Source organism: Bicyclus anynana, chromosome 9, assembly GCF_947172395.1.
Source record: "Bicyclus anynana chromosome 9, ilBicAnyn1.1, whole genome shotgun sequence".
Classification (NCBI taxonomy): Eukaryota; Metazoa; Arthropoda; class Insecta; order Lepidoptera; family Nymphalidae; genus Bicyclus; species Bicyclus anynana.
This window is the reverse complement of record NC_069091.1, coordinates 8,017,210-8,043,946: the sequence shown is the minus strand read 5'-3', so window position 1 is coordinate 8,043,946 and position 26,737 is coordinate 8,017,210. Positions and strand designations below refer to the sequence as shown.

Below are 26,737 nucleotides of genomic sequence, written 5' to 3'. Positions count from 1 at the left end.
TGCATCGTTAGCATTAAGAATGCGGTTCTGTGTTTCAGTAATGACTGCTCTTGTTATAAGTAAGTACGTCATTATATTGCGGTTCACAGTAATTGTGGAGAAATATTTAAAGAGGATTTTAAATTATAATTAATTGTCAGATGTCGTCAGCCTTGTCTCAGAGTTTATATATTTGTATCGTGACTTTTTGCATGGTATATTTTCAGAAAAATCGCTTTGTGATAAAATCTTTGACGCAGTTGTATGTTTGTTTTTTATAACAAGCAAGTCCTGGATTCCATTCTCACTAACACAGTTAACAACTTTTCATTTTAAAATTGCTACAGTTATTATTAACTACCATTCCTAAAAGACTCAATTACACCATGAATTTTCTTAGGTGTAGTTGGGAATGATTTGCTTTATAACGGTCCAATTTATGATTATAAATATTTAAAAAATTGACTCAAATTACTTAGGTCTGGTGATACGTTTTAGCATTAGTACTTTAGCATACTACATCATCTACTTCAGAGCATACTGAGGAAATCTCGTAGATATGTTACGAAATCTTGTAGATACCAATCTGGGTTAGGTATGGGGAGAATTTGTACCTACTTGCTTCTCTTGTTGCTTCTCATTGTGCTCACATTAAATAGTAGCCATAGAACCTCTTCGTTTTTTTAATTTGGTTAATAAAATCTGTGCCAGAAACGCCAACAAATACTTTGCTTTTGTTTATTCGTAAAATGTACATTTTATTTCACGTGTTTGAATTCGCATTTCCGTTAAGCCTTTTCTTAGTCGTTCTTTTGTCGTAACCACTCCTTGCATGAGCTTTTCACTTACTTTAAAACTAAAGAAAAATATACAGTTTATATAAAACATGGCTAATTTTTGTTTTTAAAAATATATTAAAATTATGAATAATAAAGCTTATGTATTTTTTCGTTTGTTGTTGACAAAACTGAAATAGCTAAAAGGCAAACTTAGTTTTCATTACTTGAAATTTTCTCCTCTATAATTTATGGAACTTTTGTTTTTAACGCTATGTTTGTTCTGCATTGGTCGTAATTTAAAAGCGGAGTCAGTCGTTAGTGAAAAAAATTAATGGATGCTTTGCTGACCTGTTATTAGCTTAATAGCTTTAATCACAAAATGTACCTACATGAAAACGCTTTTAGCACGACTTAATTACTTAGTCATTATTTATTTACTTATAGTCATTTTTAGAGTTCTGCAGTCAAGCGACATAATCCTTATATTTTTTTAAGATCGCGTTTTGGCTCTTTCTGCCTGGAGACTTTTGGTATGCAAACTGTATTAGATAAAATTACTGGTACAATTAGGACTAGCTGTGAAAAAAAAACACAGAAATAAAAAACTATATTTCTGTGTTTTTTTTTTCAGAAAGAGCTAACATCATCATCTCTCAATAATTATATCCGCCTTACGGTTTCAAGCTCATGTTTGTGATTGTGTTTTTGTTGGTGGTCTGTTCTATTTTGTGACTCCAGTTTTGAATACGGTTTGGATTCATACATTCAAAGAAACGTTTTATGAGGAATATGTTTTTAAATCATGACAAATTCTTCTCTTTCCTCTCCAATTAAGCGAATGACTTATAAGACAACATTACAGGTGGAGATCAGAAACTCTGAGTCCAACCTCTTCATCGTAAAGCTATTGAAGTTTTAAAATGAATGCAATCTACGGAACACTTGTGCGTGGCTCGATACACACTTGGCAAGAATTTAATTATTTTATGTTTGTACTTAACTAGTGTTTAGTCACACATACAAGTCACGGTATTTCGAATATTAACATGACGGGTGTTCATTATTTTCACATTTATTATACTTACTATGTTTAATAGTGTGTAAATAAACAAGTAGATTAACTAGAACATTATTTTAGGCACAGATGTTAATATTTCACATTCATTAACACCCTAGACATAATTATACAAATAATTAAGTCGATAATTATAACTTATCGTCTACTTAGACAGATACTCAGGGAACTCCATGCTCTATATTCCCACGCTCTTAATAACGATCGAGCCTAATTAGTTAACGATATTAATTAAGTTTAACAAGTTTTAATGAGTAATTACCTACATCCTACTACTTCTTACAACTTTTAATAACTTGTAAGTAAGTAGGATGAAAATCCACACCCTTTTGGTTTCTACACGACATCGTACCGGAACGCTAAATCGCTTGGCGGTACGTCTTTGCCGGTAACTAGCCACGGCCAATGCCTCCCACCAGCTAGACTTGGATCAATTAAGAAAATCTCTATTGACCCATTGATTTTGGCCTAGAAACAGCCGGGGACTATAATAATAATGGATGATTTATATATATATATTTATAGGGGTAATATAAAACCTTTATTATCCGTATAATAACGAACGGTACTATTTTAAATCTTGGCAAATAGTTTTTATGTCAGAAAAATGCTCAACATTTTATAAATAAAATTAACTTTGTGAGATAAAATATAATAAAAAAACATTTCATTCTTTAATTTTAATTATTTTGACCATAAATTTATCAGTATCAGAAACAAATATATTAATTTACTTTAATTTTTTTTGGTTTGGTTGTTTTAGGTGCATTTAGCAAAAAAAAAAAACGCTGGTGTGCGCACTTCGTTATCTGTGTAAAAATTACAAGCGTATCAAAATGTCATTCTATGGAAAACAGGCAAAGATGCAAAATCGTTTTCAGAGTGTGTTTTATCCCAAATGTGTTATAAAACGTCGTATGACATACGTGCGCTTTAAAGATTACAGTCTCTCTTCTTCTTCCTTACTATAGATCTCGTCTTTGGCTCGAGCAATATCGCCTCGCCTGTAATTTTCAACTTACCGCACTTATATTATGTTATAACTATTCTGCAAAAATAAGCTCTGTAGTTGTAAACTTTTACTAATGCACACAATAGATACAATGCTATTGTATTAATTCATACTCGTTAATTACGATCAAGTGTTGAAGGCTATACAGAGGGGCGAACGTAGCCGGCATTGCCGTGGCGTGTTTTAATGACGATAAGGCGTAGATTAAACTCATGTTTGCTCACACATATTTAACATTCCAGCCAGCTAGACCAGCGACAACATTTGCGTAGTGTTTTGCATATCGCTTGGTTGTGAAACTGTTTGGTTTGAATGTATTGGTTGGTGTTCATGTGTGTTGATCGGTCTATTAGTAGTTATGTGGTATTTATTGATTACTTTATAGGCTGTTATTCGTTTAGTGATCATCGTAAGCTATACCAAGAAACTGTAAAAAGTTCATTGTTGGTTCAGGGATTATCTTTTTTTAATGATTTTAAACTTATTTCGTGGTTGTTCATTATGAATGTTATTGAAACGGGTACATACCACGATAAAACGACGAGATTTTTATTGTATTTTAGTTATGAGTGTGGTTTGCCTAAACAGCCAAAAACGCGAGGTTGTTGAAAAAAAAAAAGAACAAGAAAGAGGGTAGATCGATTCTGCCCCTAACAGCTGACTTCACATCTCATCTCGCAACTTCAGTCCCGTCGTGACCACGATCCATGAACTGGGTCGAAATATCGACAATAAAAATCTCGTCGTTTTATCGTGGTATGTACCCGTTTAAATAACATTCAATATCTTTTTTTTTATTTTTTTTTATTTTATTTATTATACAAAATACAAAAAGTGTTACATAATTAGGTACATAAATAGCCATCCTCATAAACTTGACGTTTTTGTTTGGACGGCGAGTTCACAATTATGTTAAGTTATTATATAAAATAAACTTACCTATACACATAAGGGACACATTTAGGCACCATATTTTATAATTCCTAAGTATGTCCCCTAGCGAAATGCATCTGCGAATGTTCATCTATGTGGTTGTGGAGCACGAAATCTTGGATTAGACTCCTGAATTGCCTCATTCCTTATTCTCTCGTATGTAGGCGGACAGGTGATCGGGAACTTATAGATATCGCGCATCTGTGTCGTGTCCTATAGGACTGGAAAAATGCTGAAACTAGGGAACTAAACTATGCCTTAATCTATGGTTTATATTTTAACGTTTCGTAGTTTGACGTTTAAAACTGGTTTTGAATAGTTTAGTCAACCCTTTATCAGTTAAACATCTGTGGTTATAGAAGAGGAGCTATAGAGGTTAGACCTACCACTACTACTAGAAATAGTTGGCGGGGTTGGCGGGTCATCATCATTGTTAACAACCTATATTCGGCTAACTGTTGAGCACGAGTCTCCTCGCAGAATGAGAGGGTTTAGGTTAGTCCACCGCTCTGACACACGTCATACATGTAGAGTATTAAGTAAATTCTCAGGTATGCAGGTTTCCTCACGATATTTTTCTTTCAACCTTTGAGACAAGTAAGATTAAATTTCTCAAAATGCATTTATTTGAAAACTTGGAGTTGTATGCCCCGGACCGGATTCGAACCTACGCCCTCTGAATGGAAGGCACAGTTCATATTCACAGAGCTATCACAGTTCTCACGGCACGACACGGGCTAATGGTGAAAATATTAAATTCATTCACGACTACTATCAGATGATGATAATGCACCGACTACTTAACGTGCTCTCCGAGGTATGGAGGACTAATACTACCAATTTCCCAACTCAAGGCTGAGAATTTTTACTGAAAATTTCTAAGTCTGACCCAGGATTCGAACCCAGGACCTCTTGATCATATACTAGGACCAAGAGGAAGTTGGGCATCCATTAGTTCTTAATAATATAGCGAGCACCTACCTAATGTTTTAGTGGTGTAACAAGAACAGTTAAATTTAACTGTAATTAATTTTCAACAACACATAGCGCTGACAAACAATGAAATATCAACACAAACATACACTCAGAATATAACGAGTTTAATTTGTTAAACTGCAGGAAAGTACCACAAGAAGTTCGTACTCGTATAAAGTGAAACTTTGGGTAAATTGTAACAACTGCATAGCAATTTCATCGCATAGCAAAAATTCTTCTGTAATATTTTCATAACCCAGTCGCAGAGCCGTGATAGTAGATATGACTTCTGCCTTCGATTCGGAGGTTGTAGGTTCAAACCCTGTCTGAGGCATGCACCTCCAACTCAGTTATCATGTGTCTCAAACAGTAGAGGAAAAATATCGTGATGACCTGTTAACCTAAAAATTTTCTTAATTCTCTACGTGAAAGTCTGCCAATCCGCATTGGACCAGCGTGGTGGACTATTAGCCTATATCCTCTCATTCTTAGAAGAGACTCGTGCTCAACAGTGAGCCGAATACAGATTGTTAATGGTGAAGCAGATGATTTTTTTTCATATTGTTATCCACGACATCGTCATCTTATCTATTAATATTTTAACTATTAGTGAAAACCGCATGAAATTCCTTTTAGTAGTCTTAAAGTTAACGCGAAATGACGGACAAACATACAGACGCAGTGGAGTATTTTGTTTGTTGTATATATATATATATATATATATATATATATATATATATTCGTTTCGTGACCTCACTTTAAAGGCAAACAATAATTTAACAATTATAAACGGAAACGTAATTATAGTTGAAAAGCAAGAATTTATTGAATCAATATAAAGCCATCCTATTTGACCCTTATAAATATTTGCGCCCGCCGTGACCTAAAAGATTTCGTTAAATTATGGAATCAAACAAAGAACAAAAGCCGCATAAACCCAATCCAACCCAACCCCAACCCGTATTTGGTTCCACAATACATTATTAAATTGTACCCTGCAGATCATAGATTCGTAAGCATAGATAGAATTCATGTTGTGACGGATTTTACTTGATTTTGTGTTATTCATCATCATATTAACAGCCTTATTTAACGGCTTATTATATCAGGCCATTATATTATATATATATTATATTATACCAGGCTCTTTATATCATTATCAACCCATATTCGGCTCACTTATATTGAGCACGAGTCTCCGCTCAGAATGAGAGCGCTTAGGCCTTAGTTCAGCACGGGGGCCCAATGCGGTTTGGCAGACTTCACACACGTAGAGAATCAAGAAAATTCTCAGGTATGCAGTGTCATGAAAATTTTCTTCACTGTTTGAGACAAGTGATATTTATTTTCTTAAAATGCACATAACTGAAAAGTTGGAGGTTGTTGCCCGAACCGGATTCGAACCTACGCCCTCCGGATCGTATTTACTAGGCAGAGGTCATATTTACTATCACGGCTCTGCGACTGGGTTATGAACTATTACAGAAGAATTGTTACTATGCAATGAAATTGCTATGCAGTTGTTACAATTTACCCAAAGTTTCACTTTATACGAACACGAGTGCAAACTTCTTGTGGCACTTTCCTGGAGGCTCCTTATGGAGATTAAACCCACCACGCTGCTCTAATTGGTAGACTAGTTTTATAATGATAAATTACAGTTATACATAGGTAGATAATATTCATTTGGATAAATAAGAAATAGATGAACGTGTCATACCTATATACTCAAATTTTCAAGGGATGAAATTGATCTCAATGTGTTTAGAGGATAAATATTATATTCAAAAACTTTTCATTTCTTTATAAAAACTAAAGAGAGTTGAGGTTTTTTGTTATTCCCAGGTAGCTATTTTTGTTTGGATAAATGGAAAATCGATGTGTGTGGCCTGCCTATGAAATTGTCAGGGGATCAAATTGGTTTTAAGGGGATTACGGGATAACTACACTATTCAATAACTTTTCACTTCTTTATCAAAGCCAAATAGTTTCATATAGATGAACCGAGGGTAGGATTTATTTATTTTTTGGTATCTAAAACATAATGACCTGACATAGTTCCTCCATTGTCCAATTTATCTGTATATATTTCACCAGCCATCTAAATCAGTTTAAAAGGCTGAATCCTAAAAAGTATTTAATGTAATGTAGATAAATAAGGACTTTGCATCGACATTTAATGTGAATCTATATATCCCTTGGTCACGCTATCATGCGCGAACGGCTGAACCAATTTCACTATTTTTTATGATGTGTTATTGTCAGGAGAAGGTTCTTATGACAGAAAAAAATTTGAAAGGGGTAGTTGAAAGTTTACATCGAAATTCACGCGAACGAAGTCGCGGGCGTCCGCTAGTTAATAATAATAAATACTATGGATCGAAAACATTTGTACAAAAATCGTTTTCAAACCAATTAACCCCGCTCTTATAAATTAGGTCACGGTACTAGACGGAAGTACGGAGTATCCCCAGTAATAGAAGGGTAGCGGCTTAGTAACAAATTATTGCGCACGTAAACAGTATACAATAGCGGGGCGGCCGGCTCTCATTAGTGTATGCCTACCTCCCGAGCCCGTGCAATCAGCATTACTCTCAAGGGTACGATATTGCACTGCTTAATTAACGTATCTGTAAAGCTATTCTCGGCGAGACAATATCCCCCTGGTGAGAGGCTACAGAACTAGGGTCACTAGTTTCCATTTAATTCTGATTCACATGGAGTTTTATTTCAATGATTTGCCTCTCTGAATGAGAGTTACATATTTGTTCCTTTTGTTGAAAAAACCCATAGAGCCATAGAGTCGTAGTAAGCAAGCCATCCAGCGAATCCCTGCGACTTTCTTGATGTCGTCAATCCAACGGGTGTCGGGTCTACCAACACTGCGCTTACTTGCGGGGTCGCCATTCCAGCACTTTGGGACCCCAACGTCCATATCTGATTCGATCACGCAGAGATACTCCTAACATAGTTCAGGCTCAGAGTCACACATCGGGCGATGGAACGAGCTATGTTAGGAGTATCTCTGCCATAAGATACTCTATTTGAAATATATAGGTATAATCTGATTAAACTTTGTATTCTAACTTCAAGAGGAAAGGTTTAGTAACGTATTTAAATCCGAAATCTTGAGTATCGGTTCAAATAACATTTATACGAGTTATTTTATAAGTAGATTTGATCTTGTATATTTAAGGAATATATTGTAATAATACAAATAGAACAATTGAGGTTATGTTCTGTCTGCCAAGTTTAATATTATATTGGATTGAACAATTACTTGTTGTGTACTTGTTATTTCTACGTAAATGACGAAAGTATGGTTTTCGATCAAAATTTTCCAAAGTTCATAATAACTTGATAGTTTGTAATAGCCAAACATAATCATAAGTTGTCTAGTAATTTGTCGAGTTTGACATAAACAATAGCTACTCTAATGATGTTAATTACCGTTAGATGTGTTACTAGGTCATGAAAAATGAGGCGCTCAAAAGAGGAAATTTCCACATCTCAATGTTACGTAATTTACAACAACGAATGTTGTTTAAATAAATAATACCTAAATATTGTTTACAATGTCGAGTTGTGTGTTCAGTTCAGCCGATAGACGTCCAATCCAAAAAAAGGCCTCTTTCATGGACTTCCAAGCACATCGGTCTCGAGCCGGCAGCATCCAGTAGCTCCCGGCAATCCGCTTGATGTCTTCGGTTCACCTAGTGATGGGTCGACCAACGTCCATCGGCTCTTAGTCAAAAACTATATATACGAGTACCTACATAAATCAATAATGAAATTAAAGACAAAATTGTGCATGTGTGCGCTCAGTTTTGAATTATTCGGATCACTTTTTGCGGTGATTCTGTACCGATCTATAGAATAAAATTATCATTGAGCTACTCCCACTTTTTAAACAACACTGTATCGTGATGAAAAAAATTTTTTTCAAAATTTTTACATACAAAGTTAAAAAACGTTAAGTAAACATTCGTTGGCTAATATTAAAAAGTAATTTTCCATAAAACATGAAGTAAAGTCGTTAACAAATAAATAATGGATGTCACGATGTGGCCAGCTGTAATTAGTCCGATAGCTTTTATTAAAATACATGAACAGAAAAATGCTTTTAGGCGTATAGTGAGACTTTTAAAACATCTATAAATTATGTATTCTCACCTACTTTTGTAATTTTTTATGGTGTAATTTTAACTAGAGGAAATAACCATTATGTACCTAATGTATTTAATGTAGTTGCAAGATTTTTGTTGTACTAAAAATATTGAAGAAGCAGAATCACAAAAATACTAATCTCTTTATTTCAGTGATGCTCTCTGCCCTCAGACCAATTATTGTATAGGACCTGCCTCGCTAGACGTTACTTTTCTGTCAAAGTATATGATCAACGATCTAATGCGATTATAAAAACTGTCTCTATAGAATCGATGTTAAATAGTTGTAATCGTGTTCGTCGGTTAAAGAGCCCCGTAAAAATACTTTTTTGTGTAATTGAATTGTGTAAAAAACGGGCAAAAACTTCTAGTTTAGTATATGATATATACCAAATCTACAGGCAGACAATTTTGTTCGAGACTATGAGTGCGATACAGGTCCTTCTATAATTGGTCTGAGTCTCTGCCACATAATGGACACGGCACTCAATGTGAATATTTGATAGTTACTTTATTATTTGACAGTTTACTAAAATACTTTAAATTAATTTGTTATAGCGATAAAATATAACAGAATCGGGCATTCCTGTTCAAACTACGGTTGACTTTCAATGTTTATTTATTATTTTTTCCCGTAGTTTATGGTAAATAAATTAATGTATAATATATTATTTATTAATGGTAATACCGCATTGCATTGTTAATATTAAATGTGAACACTGCATGTTGCAATAACTGAATCCTTAATAATAAATCTATGTCATAAATCACTACGTTGTCAATTAAATTAATAATTAATTATCTGAATACACAATAAATTTAATTAAAGTAATATATTATATGAATTTTCTATAAATCACAATGTTTCGATGAATTTTATGGGCAATCCAGTAATAATTACATATTATGATACAATGAAGACACGTAATACATAATATCTTGTCAAAGTACAAGGTATTGCGAGTTTTATACGAATTTTTTATGAGTCTGTCTGTCGAGGCCAATCTTTGCAACGGCCAAATCTATCACGAAAAATAAACCATAGTTAAGGCGGGATTGAATTGAAATTGAAATTGAAGAACTGAATTTTACGCGTATAATGCCTCGGACTAATATTAGTAGTGTTAGTGTGATTATAGTAATCACACTAACCACGCTAATTATAAAGGCAAAAGTTTGTATGTAAGTGTGTATGTTTGTTCCTCCTTTGCGGTGAGGCAGCTGAAGCGATTTGGCTGGAATTTGAAAACGAAATAGATTTCACTCTGGATTAAGACATAGGCTACTTGTTATCCCAGAAAAAAGGAAGTTTCCTGTGGGATATGCGATAAACAGAGTTTTACGCGTCCACTAGTAAGTAGTTAAGTTATAAAAGTGGATTGTAATGCCGAAGAGAGAAAAAATATGATATTAACTAGAAGTCATTCTTATTTGTCAGAAAAGTTATAGCAGAAATATTGGTACAACCTTCTTAAATAATTTATTGAACCGTGTTACATCAAGGACCCAAATATACTTATTTCGTTGTTTCAGAGGAATACTACATCAAAATCAAGAGCGATATGGAGAAGCAATCGAGAGTTTCGAGAGGGCAATCTACTTTCGACCTTCTTTGGCTTGTAAGTGTAGGCGTTTGATTGTTATTGACTTTTTTATACTCGTTTTTATCTGTATGCGGTATAATGTTTAAGGTATTTTTTTAATGTTGTAATGTTGAATTATAGCATATCTATAGATACATTAGCTAGAATGGATCGTTATTATCGTACAGAAAAAATCAAGTACGGTTAGAATTTATTTACTTACAATTGAAAGGACCTGGTGACGACATCAAGCGAGTCGCAGGTATTCGCTAGATGCAGATGGCTCAGTATAGTGATGTTTGGAAGTCCCTACAAAAGGCCTATGTCCTGCAGTGGACGTCCATCGGCTGACATGATGATGGCGATGAAGATTTAAAGCAATTTAACTGAATGTTCGTCTCAATATTTATAGACTTATTCATTAATACCAGATTAAGCTCAAGGCAATATTTGTCACGCCTCACTGAATTATTGAGAAGTCAACTAGCTGTGTTAACTAGAGCGCACGTATAACTTCCAGTCGTGGGACTTTGCCGCTTACATAAACGTTTATATTTTTTAAATATTTCTCAAAATTTATGAAAGGAGTATTTATTATAATAGGCAAAATCTACGAGGCCAAGCCGAGACTAAATCTAGAAGGCAAATTCCAATTATGTATTATTTACCAAGTTTTGTTAACTCTTTTAATACTTTTATCATGGTCGTAGAAAAAGTATTGTATGTCACTGCACAAAAATAGCCATTGTAGCACTCGTGCTACTCGCTCTCTAATAATTAAGCAGTAGAATATAGAAGGTAGCATAATCGCTTAGTAGCTATAAAGCCACTCCACGACACACCACCACACTTCTTAATTACGCTGTGAATAATAAGCTCATTATATCAAAGTGGGAACCAGGACTCGGACCCAGGAAGGACCTTGTGATCGTGAAGCCCAATAGGCTAACTGGATAAACAAGGCAGTTTTATCAAGTTTATTTGTTTTTAGTGGCATACGTAAATCTGGGAATTTCGCTGATGAAGGACGGTCGATTGGCTGAAGCTGCAAGCGCGCTGCGTGCTGGCGCTCGCGCTGACGGCGTCTTCGTCAGGGACCGACGCGAGCACGACTCCGCCCGAGTGTCGGCGCTAGTGCAGCTAGCGTCCCTACATTCGAAGAAGGGCCATTGGCACAAAGCTCTCTCAGCCTACAAGGACGCATTGCAAATATTACCCGACACGAATGCGCCAATCGTTGGCTGGACACGACACGTATGTACCATTGAAATTCTTGTACTGGCGCGAAGCCAGAAATTTTACGACCGCTTTAGAGTGATGCCCCATTAGTGCGTTGCGTTGCATAAGTGCAAAGTATTAGAAAGTAGGTACCTATACTTTACTTTGAAGAAAATTGTGGTTTAAATCATAGTCCGTGTTTATAAATATGGCAGCGTTCAGTCTAACTCATCATTGCTTAACAAATAATACGAGGGCTACTAAATCAGAGATGCTCGTGCGTCAATTCTCATATATTTTTACCGGCAAAGATTTAGCCTTCCGGTACGATGCCGTGTAGAAACCGAAAGAGGTGTGGATTGTCTTCCTACTCCTAACAAGTTATCCCGCTACCATTTTAGATTACATTATCACTTACCATCAGGTGAGATTGTGGTCAAGGGCTAACTTGTTGCGTCATCGCAGGCGACGTTTTAACGGACGAAGTTTCAGTGCTCAGTTGATTTGTATGCATTGTTCTGACTGACTGGGTACGTCCATAGTCCTCTAGCGCTGCGACGTTGGGAGTCAACGTAATGCAGGTGGCATGCAATGCGTTGATCCATTGCGACAACGCAATGCGCCGCAGTAATGAGGCATCGTCCTTAGTTTGACAGAGTGACAGTATTTCACAACGCCCAGCGTTCATTTGGCCAATAGTAAGGGGTTAATATTCACGCATATAATTAGAGTCGTAAAAGCTATATTGTTTTGGTAGACTTTAGTGTGCCAACGTTTGAGAAGTTGGAATGGAAATCCGAATTTACATATTTAAAACTTTTCTTAAGTGATATTTTAACAAGAGACCAGAAAAAGAATTCGTCCGAAAGAAAATGAAGCAAGAAGATTTTCGTCTTTTCCTTATAACTTTTGGTTAATTTATAATTAATGGTAAATTTTAATTGACAGTGGCGAGACAATTTCATTTTTTTTACTAATTAGCATTTTTTCTACTCATAAGTTTTAATTTCTTCCTCCGCAAGTCAAGCGTGTGTATATAAGTTTATTTCAAAAACATTTAGTGAAAATGATAAGTGATGATGAGTGATAGTCTTAGCAGAAAGCTTCAAACGTGGATTTAAAAAATAAGAAAACCAATGTGGAACAAAGGTTTTGATTCACAGTATTTGTCAGGACAACTTATTAAACTGTAACTAAAATAAGACCCTAGAATGTCAGAGAATGACTTTGAGTGAAGTCACTCACTTGTGAACGTTGTGTGTAGGGTTAAAGGATTCTTTGACAGTTAACAAACACTCCCCTTTTCCACTCAAGTCACTCTCCCCGCCTATCCCACGTAACCCATAAAGAAATACATATCGAGAAATATGGACGTCTCGAACGCCACGAGATACTAAAGCCGAAAGTACGATGGGCGTCTTATATCGCAAGTCGTTCCCGCCAAACGATTGCTACCCCTCTCTAACTCCCTACTCTTTAACGCCTCGCGCCACCTAACGTCGGCACAAGCCAACACGAGCGACGTCATATCTGTATCAATAGTTGTCTGAGAACTATTTCCTACAAAATATTTTGTTTTGTTATTGAATAATAAATTTCTGATGCAGAACGTGTTGTCAATGGCGAGTGAAATACACATGCAGCTGCAGCAGTGGCCTCAGGCGGAACACCACATCCAGTCCGCGTTGGCGCTCGACCCGGAACACGCCAAAACACACCTGTCACTCGCAAAAATACTAGCTAGAAATGTGAGCCAAATATGCTGTCAATTTTATATCAAAGTAGTTGATGCCGCGTTCCACCTGCGTGGTTCCCGTTCCCATAAAAATATAGGAATAATATATAGCCTATAGCCTTCTTCAATTAATGGGCTATCTAACACTGAAAGAATTTTTCAAATCGGACCAGTAGTTCCTGAAATTAGCGCGGTTAATCAAACAAACTCTTCAGCTTTATAATATTAGTATTATAATATTAGTATAGACAAACGCATACCCTGCGGTGTCCATACGCATAGGCATAATTCCCATTCCCGTGAGAATACGGGGATAAAATATTGCCTATGACACTCACAAATAACGTAGCTTTCTAGTGCTAAAAGAATTTTTAAAATCGGTTCAGTAGATCCGGAGTATCCGGAAATCCTCTACAACACGACAAACTTTACATCTTTAAAATGGTTTCCATATATAGCCTATGTTTCTAGCTGATAATGTTGATTTCCAAAGCAAGATTATTAAAATCAGTACAGTGGTTAAAACAAACAATATTTTTTTTTTTTTGGTACTAACGTGTTGGTTTAATGAATGTTCAAGTTCAAGTTGAAGTTTAATTAGCAAACCAAGAGAAGGCACCTATGTAATCAATGTAGGAGTAACTAAACAGTGCAACATTCGTTTGTGCATGAAGCAAATACTTGAGCCGCGTATGTTAACTGCCTTTGACAGTGAGTTGCAGAACAATTTACATAGGCTGTTTGAGAATTCAATCGTATATATTCTATTTCAACGATAAAGTAGCTTAAAACATTTTAAATACTTACACAAATTATCGAACACAAGCTCGCAAGCCTATTTATAACAATTCCTAACCTTTATAACGTCATAAACTTTTTAAAATTACCCTTCACATTTTATATTTTTTTGAACTAATCTCCTTAAACCCACTTATAAAGGCTGATAGTAGACTTTATCACGCAAACAGTCCAATAATGCGGTATAATAAGGTTGTTTTATAAAGTAATTTACGACGGTTTTAAATTAGTACTAAAACAAACAAATGGAAACTATACTATAGCCCTACTCAATGTGTACTGTTTACCAACAAACAACTTAAAAATGAGGGTATAAATCACTAGTCTTACATATTCTCCTTAGTAATTATAATGGAGTTGTGCTTAAATTAGTGAAAATAATTCGATTAATAAGCTTGGAACAGTTACATCTAAATAGTATTTTGACGTCTCCGTGGCGCAGTGGTGTGCGCGGTGGCTTTAAAAGACGGAGGTTCTAGGTTCGATCCCCGGCTGGGCCGATTGAGGTTTTCTTAATTGGTCCAGTTCTGGCTGGTGGGAGGCTTCGGCCGTGGCTAGTTACCACCCTAACGACAAAGACGTACCGCCAAGCGATTTAGCGTTCCGGTACAATGTCGTGTAGAAACCTAGGAGTGTGGATTTCATCCTAATCCTAACAAGTTAGCCCGCTTCCATCTTAGATTGCATCTTTACTTACCATCAGGTGAGATTGTAGTCAAGGGCTAACTTGTAGAGAATAATATAAAAAAAAAAGTATATTTTGAATAACATTTTATAAACAAATAATCATTTATGTTTCGAAATGACTCGCGTTTTCTACCTTCATTTCTAATTTGTTTGTTGCTAAACCTAACACATTGAGTAGGGCTGTAGTAAGGTTGACTTTATTCGTAAAATAAACAGTGATTTTGTTTCAGGCAAGCCGAAGCATGGAGGCGGAGCTATGGTTTAAAAAAGCAATAACTCTGACGCCCAATGACCCATCAATTCGAGACCAGTTTGGTAAGAATCTCCAATAAGAAATTCTTCGGATATTTCAGAATTTAATAACTGAATGGACGAGTCAACAATATGGCTCCCAAAGAAGATAAAGGCATGACATAATTATATTAAGCTAAGAATGTATATTAATGAAACGGTTGTCTTTTAACTGGAGCGGTGTACAATAATTAAGAAGTATAGGTAATATAATTGTAAAAGATTACTTATTCCATCATTAAATTAAACCAATTAATTAATTTTTAATTACAATATGTTGAATAACATAAGGTGTATATGGTGTCATAAAAATGTTTGATATTTTTATATAACGCCAGTTATACACGGTCAAGTCTGCAGCGCGCGTTCACGTCCACTGAAAAAAATATCAATACCCCGTGTTACAGACGTTTTAATCGTCTGTGTGTAGTTTCCGTCAGTTTACACCGTACAGTTTTTCTAATGATTTTGATTAAAATGTCGGTTAGATAAAGTAAAATTTATTTATTTCAATTAAGCTTAGTTTACAAGCACTTTCGAAACGTCAGGTAATAATATTATTAGATAATTGTAATAACAATTGGTTGATAATATAAAATTAAAGTTGCGAGGGTTCCAAGCGCACCTTGATCCGAGAAGAGCCCACAACAAACCCAGCGAGGATTTTTTTTTGTTTATCTAAAACTAAGTACACAATCGTGTAGTGCAATTCAATACCAAGCTTTTTTATCGTCTAAATAACCTTAATAATATAATAAGATTTTTCTATAAGCTTGTGTTTAATAAAAACTTTGAACTTATTAAATTTAATATTTAATATTATTGTATAAAAGTGTACAGTTAAAACTGAAGGTTTGTAGACCCTTTAACGATATTTCTATATATTTCCATTGCGCGCTACAGACTAGACTTTATAGTCACGTGTGTGTGTAACATTAATATTTCCTTTATTAGGTGAGTTCTTGAAGTCACAGCGGAGGTTACGAGAATTCGCTGAGCAACTAGTGCAAGCCGCGCGTCTATCACCTACTGACAGCGTCCGCGCTGCGTCCGCCGCACTGGCGCTTAGAGAAGCCGGACGCTGTCGAGCCGCCGAGCGATGGTACGCCAGAGCGGTGGAGTTAGATCCTAATGTACGTTGTTTCTTTATTTAAATAATATAGTACGTAGAGCAGATGACTAACTGAACTGTTGAGCCTTGGTTCCCTTTAATAAGATACTTGGACAAGCCACGCGTCTATCGCCTACTGATAGGGTCTACGTTGCGACCGTCGCATAAGGGTTAGTACGCCAAAGTGGCGAAGTTAGATCCCAATTTATGTTGTTAATTAAATTATATATAAAAAAAAATATGACATCTCGGGTCATTTCTTGATAATTGGTGGTTTATAGATTTCATTTACATTTTGGGTCAATTTATGAACTCAAAGTTTCTAAACTGGCTTAGCTCTGGTTTGGTAGGCTTTGGCTGTGGCTTAGACGTCATCGTCGTCATCAACCCATATTCGGCTCACTGCTGAGCTCGAGTCTCCTCTCAGAATGAGAGGGGTTAGGCCAATAGTCCACCACGCTGGCCCAATGCGGATTGGCAGACTTCACACACGCAGAGAATTAAGATGATTCTCTGGTATGCAGGTTTCCTCACGATGTTTACCTTCACCGTTTGTGAAACGTGATATTTAATTTCTTAAAATGCACACAACTGAAAAGTTGGAGGTGCGTGCCCCGGACCGGATTTGAACCGGAGGGTGTCTCCGGAGTCGGAGGCAGAGGTCATATCCACTGGGCTATCACGGCTCTAGTGGCATAGTGCTTTGAAGAAATATCTAATTTTTAACATAACCTTAATGTTGATCCGCTTAAAATTTAAATCTTAATTAACTAACATTAATATATTATTTAATTTTGTTGTTTATGGTAAATTATTTTGTACAACAGTTTTTATACTGTGCTCGTCCATTACAGAATGCTGAGTATCACACAAATCTTGGTGCAATTTTGCATCTAAACGAAAAGTTCACTGAGGCTTACACGTCGTACCGTCGAGCCTTGCAGCTGAAACCCAACGATAAGACCATCATTACAAACCTCAAGAGAGTGAGAGCAGCTATGAGCAAAGCCAACGTACAAAGTAATATTTTGTGAGGATGTCAATTGCCAAAGTGTAGGATTAAAGGTGATTATGAAGTGCATTCTTTATAAAACCTGAGACCAATTATTGTATAGGACCTGCCTCGTTAGACGTTACTTTTCTGTCAAAGTATATGATCAACGATCTAATGAGATTATAAAAACTGTATCTATATAATCGATGTTTCATAGTTGCAATCATGTTCGTCGGTTAAAGAGCTCCGTAAAAGTACCTTTTTGTGTAATTGAATGGTGTAAAAAACGGGCATAAACTTCTAATTTAGTATAAGATACATATATACCAAATCTAAGCTCGTTTTCCTTAGAAAATGACAGACAATTTTGTTCGTGACTATGTGTGCGATACAGGTCCTTCTATAATTGGTCTGAGTATAAAACTGATTGTTTGTATTATGTAGGTACCCACTGACCATGTCTGATTTTATCTGCGGTATTGATGTTGATTTAAGGCGAACGCTAACTTGCAAAACTAGTTTATGAAATAAAAAAAAATATTTTCTTTTTATCCTAAATATTTATTAGGTGACAGTTCAGCTCATTATTTCATCATGTGAGAGAAATATCAGGATTCACTGCCAAGCTACAGTCATTCAGTCCAAAAGATGGAGGTTACCTTGATAGTTTTCCGAAGGTATGCTGAATAATAAAACAGTTTAACGAAATATCTTCTTTCGTAGCTCTTTATGGATATTGGTTAGTCTCCTATACCACCCAGGAGCTTTTACTACGTATCTCACGCGGTCCATATACCTCTAATACTATAGTCTGGCAAGTTTGTTAATGACACTCCCACGATATGCCGGCGACGAGGGGAAAGACTGCGCGGGTATGAAATCGTGCGTGAGGGGAAGTGAGTTGCATCAGTCGTGGAGCTTAAAAAAGCTAAGTAAAGCTTGAGTATTTCAGAAACTAAAAAAAACTTTTACACGTTTGTAATTAGGGTGAGTGTGTACCTTAACTAAAGTAAATTACTCACACTTTAAGACGTTTGATTCAGTCAAAGAAAATATTATAAAATTACTTTAAAAATTAGTTGTTCGTATGAATCAAAATCTTGAAAATCAGTCGAAAACACAAATGCGTTTTCGAGTACGTTTCGTAGATAGTGTATTTATTTTAACGATGAAAACTTTATAAATAACTCCTAAAAAGACAAAAAGCTTTATAAACATTATAACGTTGTGGATTATTAGTTTCAATTTATCATTTACCGCAGGCACTTTTTAATAAAGAACCAAATGGCCAAATAAAAGGTACCTTTCATTATATTCACCGTACAAGCTTTTGTAAGATATTATATCTCGGGTCCCTAAGTAAAAAAAAATATTTATTACTAAGAACCTATACATATAGCAAGTAAGTGTTAAGAAATTGTATATCAAAGAATGGATAAGGTAAGATACATTGAAATATTCAACAATCTCCGTAACTAAGTTATTAATGCACAACGGGACATATATTTTATTCGTAAGCATACTTTTATCTTATATTTCTTGTGGTACTAATTCATATTGCCATCGAAGGTCTTTGAACAACGCTATAGATAGTATATATATTTGTAAATATATAATAATTGACATTTTATACGTGTGCAGATAAATAATATATTTTGAAGAATTAGTTAGATTCCGTTCGTTTCAAAAACAGCGGGTTACTCTTTCACTTGTTATTCATTTGTTCTGTCTTCCAATATTTATTCAAAGGTTTGAAAATATATAAAAAAATATAAAAGACTAATGTATATTATTATTTATTAATGTAATTATGAGGTTTTATTGTAACATTTATTTTGCTGATTGCGACTTGAACAATTTTAATATGTTTTTTTGGACTCGTATACTATATCACATACTACACAATGTCACAGTGTATCCGATTACCAATATTATAATAGTGATTAGTTAAACCAACGTTGAAATTCGGATACGGTGTGAATCTTATTCGAGTTTATATTTAAGTGCTAGTTGAAATACTCCAATGTACTTATATTTTCTGCTATCATTAAACTGCTATAAATCATAATATTTTATTAAAACGATAAACATTAGAATATCAATATTTTACATTATATATCTAAGCCGACAATAGTACGTATTAAACTGTAGCTCGTAACTTTATTTCATTCTACTCCGTTTTCTTATTTATATAAAGTCTGAAACATATCTATTTCAAGTATTAACACAATGATTGTTAATTCGTGTTAAAAATTGTAATATAAAATTGTTGTAAATAAAATGTGACATGAAATGATTGTCATACATAGCTGGTAACTTAAAATTACTGAGTCTTTGAAATTTTCTATTTTTGTCTTTTTCTTCTCACACCTGTGACAATAAATATAAATTACGCTTTTAGTAATAAATGAATGCCAAATAAATTCATTTTCCGTAGTCAATTCGCTACTTAATTTTAGTTGTGTTCTATTAATTTTAACAGCGTGCTGAATCGATTGTTTAACTTATCAAGGTAATTGCATGGAAGAAATAACAACTTTCCTTTATATAACAAAATCCATGATCACGGTTGTCCACAATATGATTTAATTTTATACCAAACTTATATATTTGTAATGTTTTAGTTTTAAATTAAAGACAAACAACATAATTTAAGCATAGAATTCTTCAAAACAATGAAATAGGTATGTCTGAAATAGCGGTAATGCAGAATTAGTTAAGGTATTGTAATTAATTTATGTCTAAACAGAAAAAGATTTATTTGTTATTAGAAATATTTGACAATGCAATTAAATAATACATTAATCAATTATTATAATTAACGAAAAATAAATCAATATATTATATTGTACACAGTGAAAATTGTCTGATTATTTCTTAATTTTCTGACTGAGCTTGAGGAATTTATATTAAATTTGTCATTATCTCATTACTATTCATCACCAACCATTATTTTTTATGAGTATACTAGCCACGTCTTTTCCAACTTGAGTCACTTTACCGTAAAGGTATTGATATATTTATTTATTTATTTTATGGTTAAGGTATGTTATTTGAAAAAAATAATAATAATAAATTGAATTAATTTAATAAAAAAATGTCCTAATTAAAATAAACAGGTTACTCTTAACCAATTTGATATTATGGTTTTATGTACAATTTGATGAATTTAAACCGCTGATACATTGTTTTATGTACAAACTTTCTGCTTCTAAAGTTTATCGATTGTTTACGAGTTTTTGGACTTAAATATGGTTGTTATTTTAGGTTCTGAGAAATAGTCGACTCTAAATCTACTCCTGAACTTAAGATAAGTATTAATTTATAAAACATTACTTTATAAATATTATTTTTAAATAACATTTTATAATAACTATTTGTACTATTTTAAACTATCATGTGTAATTAATTTTATGAAAACACTTTGAATTAACAATTTATACACGACAAATGTAAAATATATTAATTAACGTTTGTGGTGTATAAACACAAACTATAGAAAAGAAACCTGCGATAGCCAGATGTACCTTATTGTGTAACGGGTGAAAGTTTATGTATCGAGCATGAGCTGACAAACTTTATGTATCAAGCATGGGCTGACATATTTTATGTACGAGCATGGGCTGACGAACTTTATGTATCAAGCATGGGCTGACAAACTTTATGTATCGAGCATAGGCTGACTTTCAGCCTATTTACCTAATGTAAGAATAAAAACTGAAAAAAAAAACATCAGCTTTTATAAAATGAGGTAGGTACAGCTATCGCAAGTTTTTTATTCACTAGGATTATTTATTGATACTACGATACTAAACTTCCATGAATTGATTAATTTATTCTGCAATGATCTCTATCATTTAAGGTAGGTATACATCCAATATAGATAATTTATCGAGGAATTGTAACCATTATTATTGTTTTTATACTAGTTACGTACGAATATGTACTCGTATGTTCATGGTGTTATGCAAGTAAAACTGCGAATTCCCAAAGTGATATTATATGTTGGTAATTTTGTAAATAAAAGCTTCAATATTTTATATTTTGTTTTTATTTAAATCATATTATTTTTGACAGCCTCCGTGGCGCAGTGGTATGCGCGGTTGATTTACAAGACGGAGGTCTTGGGTTCGATTCCCGACTGGCCGATTAAGGTTTTCTTAATTCTGCAAGTCTGGCTGGTGAAAGGCTTCGACCGTAGCTGGCTACCAACCTACCAGCAAAGTACGTACCGCCAAGCGATTTAGCGTTACGATACGATATCGTGTAGAAAGGGGTGTAGATTTTTATCTTCCTCCTAACATGTAAGCCCGCTTCCATTTTAGATTGCATCATCACTTACCATCAGATGAAATTGTAGGAAAAGAATAAAAAAATAGATATACTCTTTTCACCACACACACCGACTTCTAAAAGGAGGAAATTCTCAATTTGATTGGTATTTTTTCTTTTATATAAATAAATTTTGAATTTCGATATTTCAACATTTTCGACTAGATAAAACAGTTAACGATTTCGATTAGATAAAACAGTTAAAACTGAAGGTATGTTGCGCCTCTTACCAAACGCAAAGTAAACGAACTTCCTCGAATAGATTAAGGAAAAAAAAAATTTGCCATATCTTATAAATATGAACAACATTTCCATTCCCCTCAACTAGTCGGGAAAGACTTCGTTAGGAGTGGGTACGACAATAGTCCAGCGGGCGGGGATCGAACCACCACCCCTTGGTGATGAGTCCGACCGCGTTGCCGTTGAGCTATTGAGGCTCTGAAGATTGACTAGATATACCATGTACCAAGTGTATATCAGAAAACTTCCAAACGTTTACCACGAATCTCATTTACTTCATGCCATCAAGTCGAATTGTTATAACTCAGCGAATTTCTGACATTTACTACAACTTAGCCGCTATAACTAAAATTGCGCTCGGCGCGCCGTACGACTTCCAAGATTTCCGTCACGATTAGGAACATTAACGTCAGGCCGTGTTCACATTTTGGGGCACTTTTTCGCGAAGGCATTTCTAATACGCGCCGGGTAAAAGACGCGTGAAATAAGTCGGAAAAAAGGTACTTAGGCCATTTTCGCGATTTTCCTTTGTAGACGCTTCCTCGATACTTCGTAATAATTTTCCCCAAAGACATTATTTTCCATGGTCGGCGCTCACCCTTGCACCATTTGCTTTATCATTCATTTCTTATTGCGGATAATAATATATTAAGTATATTGCTGTCAAACATGATAATCCTACCAAAATATTATCAAATTATTAATAAATTGATGGCTTTGTGTAATCTAAATTTGGTTTTTCCCATTACGATAAAATATATAAAAATAACCTACCTACCTGACCTACCTACCTACGTGATCGTGATCGTGATAGTCCAGTAGATATGACCCCTGCCTCTGAATTCCGAGGGTGTTTGTTCGAATCTGGTCTGGGGCATGCACCTCAAACTTTTCAGTTACGTGTAAGCATTTTAGTTAGGTTAGGCCAATAGTCCATCACGCTGGCCCAATACGTATTGGCAGACTTCACACACGCAGAGAATTAAGAAAATCCTCTGGTATGCTGGTTTCCTTCACCGTTTGAGACACGTAATATTTTATTTCTTAAAATGCACATAACTGAAAAGTTGGAGGTGCATGCCCCGGGCCCCGGGCCGGATTCAAACCCACACCCTCCGGAATCGGAATCGGATCACATTGGGCTATCACGGCTCTTATATTTAATATAATATAATAATTATATTAAAATATAATTTAACATTAAAAAGTTACTTCTACTTCTTATCTAAAGATAAAAGCCGATCCAATTGCCTCTAAGCATCTTTATCACTAATAAATTCATAAATTCCAATTATTATTACGAAATCCTATACAAATACTATAACTAGTAAGCTTTTATTTATCTGCACCTAGTTCTCATGTTGCTAAACGAAATGCAAAAGTAATTGAATCTGCATCTAGATTATTTGCAGCATCATCTAGGTTAATCCACCTGCAACCCAAAATAGGCAGGTAGCCAAGATTTTAATGCAATGGCTAACTACGGTCTAAGACGATCGATGTCTAGGTAAGCCTAAAATTAATATTGCCTCGTAGCTATGTGGTTACGAGCGCTATTCGATTAAATATATAGTTTCCGCAATAGGTATTTCCCAGTATATTGATAATGCTACAATATTACTAGACAAACAAATAACAGATGTTTCAAGTACTAATTATTAATATCATCATCATCATCATCATCATTATCATCATCATCATCATCATTATCATCATCATCATCATCATTATCATCATCATCATCATCATTATCATATATGGAATAAACTGCTGGACATACTCGTAGGCTTTCGCTGGGTCTTGCAAAAGCAACAATCCTGACCTGCATGGACTGACTGAATCCTGAACTGTCGCTGAGGAGGTCGACGAGAGGTCGATTAATAAAAAGTAGGTATCATCAGCCTATTTTAACGGCTCACTACAGGGCCAGCCTTCATGCGGATTGAAGGGTTTAGGGTGGTAAGTTTTCTTTTAGGGGAGGCGTTTACAGATCCGCATTAAAAGGGATTTTTAAAATTCGTGCGATCCGTACGATGCGGATCAGTGGACGCACTTGTATGACTTTCTATGCAAAGAATACTACGATCCGTTAGATGAGATGCGTTCGATACGTACGACACGACCCGATGTTAACGATATTGAAGAAAGTAAACTCAGTATTGAGTATGTCATAGCCCGACTCATGAATCGAACCTAGGAACTCGTTATCAACCCATATTCGGCTCACTGCTGAGCTCGAGCCTCCTCTCAGAATGAGAGGGGTTAGGTTATTAGTCCACCACGCTGGCCCAATGCGGATTGGGCCTCCACAAACGCAGAGAATTAAGAAATTTCTCTGGTACGCAGGTTTCCTCACGATTTTTTTCCTTCACCGTGTGAGACACGTGATATTTAATTTATTAAAATGCACACAACTAAAAAGTTAGAGGTGCATACCCTGGACAGAATTCGAACCCACACCCTCTGAACTATATTAATACCATATAATATATAGGTATATTAGCAAAAATATATATATTTTGTCGTGTAACTGGTTTTCCACGCAGACGAAATGGCGTCCGCTGTTTATATACTTGTAGATACTATGTAGATACCGACAACTACAGGGAACTATTTCAAACAAAGATTGCATCAAGGCGATGTATTGTAATTTATACAAACTAATTCAGCAACGACGCAACAAGTACACGGACAGACTTTGGGATTTACATTGAAAAGAAACATAGAAGCCCGACACCGCCGCTCGGTCGAACGGCGTGTCGCGTTTCATTCATATTAATCACTTTAAAAGGTAGGCGTCCACATTTTCAAAGTCAAAGTCAAAGTAAAAAAAAAATATTTTTTTTCAATAAGGCTTTGTTTACTAGCATTTTTGAAACGTCAGATAATAGTGATCGTTAAAGCAAAAAATTATGATGTTCAAGTTACGAAGATTTCAAGCGCGCGTTGCTTCATCCTTCTTGCATGGTAATCTTCTTGCATGCATTGCATCAATTGTTCTTTTTACAACGCGTCTACAGTATCTGCTACTACCGTATTTACCGACGCAACTACCAGCAATCGGATTGTTGAAGCATCTCTCATTCTATTTTTCATAGAGATGGGTATTTCGGTGGAGTGTGCAAGATAATAGAGGAAAACTAGGAAGAATTTCTTATTATTGCTTGTTTGTTAGCAAAAGAAGAAAAAAAATGGCTAAATCATCTAAAAGATAACATACTATCTGTATCCAATGTTCGACATTACGTATGACATCATCGGCATGCATCACAAAAGTTGCCACTGACGTGTAGATTCGTGCGATCCGTACGATACGGATCAAAGGACGCACTTGTATTCTATATAAATAATCGTTTTAAACTAAGATCCGTTTTATGAAATGCGTCCTCAGACCAATTAACTTTGGAATTGTATTCAAATTCAACGCATTCATATTCGTTTTTTCAGAGGAACGAGGTAAACACACATCGGAAACACCAATAAGTATGTCCTGTGTCCACTACACACCACTATACATTTATCGTAATACACACACGTGTAAATTTAACACAATGAAACATCAATTCTATAGACGCAGTTATATAATCGTGATCATATACTTTTGTCACAGAGGTAACGTCTATCGAGACAGGTCCTATGGTAATCGGTCTAAGGATAAGTCCGATACTTATGATGTGAAAATGTGGACGCCTACCTTAAACCAACGGCCAACGGGCACTGTGCTCGCTTCATGCATAATTTCAGTTCTTCGTACTTTCGAAATTTTAATTGCTGGTCTTATTTAACATTGCAAGTTTGTTTGTGAGCTCTAGCGAGCGCTAATTAAATTGAAGTTGAAATTTATTGTTATTTCTAGAATTAGCTTTTGTATTTTACGGGATTGTTCATTTATGTATGGAAATGGTTGTTATTTTTCTGTTTACCTAGATTACTATAAGAGTACATAACTTTGTAGTTGTAATCTTAAGTATCAATTTCTTTTAACAAACTAATCTAATCTGGATTCTTCTGTTGTTTATGTGAAAATTGCAACGATATAATTTAAAGGTATTTAATAAATATTTAAATGACATCTTGGTTTCCGAATACTCGTACATTGGCGTCTGTTTCTCCTGATGTTCAAAGTTTATTTCAGAATTATATAAGAAGAACTACAATCTGTTGTGAATGGCAATTATAAAATTTAAAGTATTTCTTTAAAAATATTTTAACGACTTCCCTTGGTTATATTTTTTGGTTGGTTGCTATGAAAAACTGTATTCGGGTTATTTTTAAACAATTTTATAGTGATAGCAGTAGTTTGATTGTTTGTCTTTTATTATTAATGTTTTATTTGCTGCGGTTGTTGTAATTCCTAAGGTTGACCAATAGGTATAATGATTTTATGAAAATCGTTAATATTCAAAAAATAAAGAGCTACTAAAAGTTAAAATTAAATACCGAATTTAACGCACACAAAGACGCGGGCATCCAGTAGCGTTATATAAATACGAAATCTTTTACCTTGCCGTAATATCACGGCCAGTTTGCGACAGGAAGCTCGGCCGCCGGAAGGGCATTTCACACCTTAGCCATACGCAACAGGAATGAGGAAATACGCATAAGCGGTATTGTACGCAACAGGGCGTTAAAAGCCGGATATCCGCACGTTAATATTTCATATACAGAAATAATAATAATAATCAAAAAGAATTGTTACAGTTCATATTAACTCAAAAGAGCAAAAAAGTCAGCCACGTGCAAGTCGGGCCACACGCTGTGTAGGGTTCCTTAATAAATTAAAACATTAAACTCATTTAATGCATAAAAAAACCGATTATCAATACCTC

The 26,737-nt window shown here is 35.0% G+C and overlaps 1 protein-coding gene across 1 annotated transcript in view; it reads left to right on the top strand.

The window, feature by feature from the left end:
- The window catches only part of LOC112044983 (protein O-mannosyl-transferase TMTC2), a 160,435-nt gene extending 139,059 nt beyond the window's left edge, over positions 1-21,376 (top strand). Inside the window, exons 6-11 of the mRNA XM_024081009.2 lie at positions 10,453-10,538; positions 11,494-11,756; positions 13,328-13,468; positions 15,171-15,255; positions 16,186-16,364; positions 17,197-21,376. Of these exons, the coding sequence (XP_023936777.2) occupies positions 10,453-10,538; positions 11,494-11,756; positions 13,328-13,468; positions 15,171-15,255; positions 16,186-16,364; positions 17,197-17,376 (934 nt within the window). The 3' untranslated portion in view covers positions 17,377-21,376. The remainder of the gene's footprint in view (positions 1-10,452; positions 10,539-11,493; positions 11,757-13,327; positions 13,469-15,170; positions 15,256-16,185; positions 16,365-17,196) is intronic.
- Positions 21,377-26,737: the final 5,361 nt, after the last annotated feature.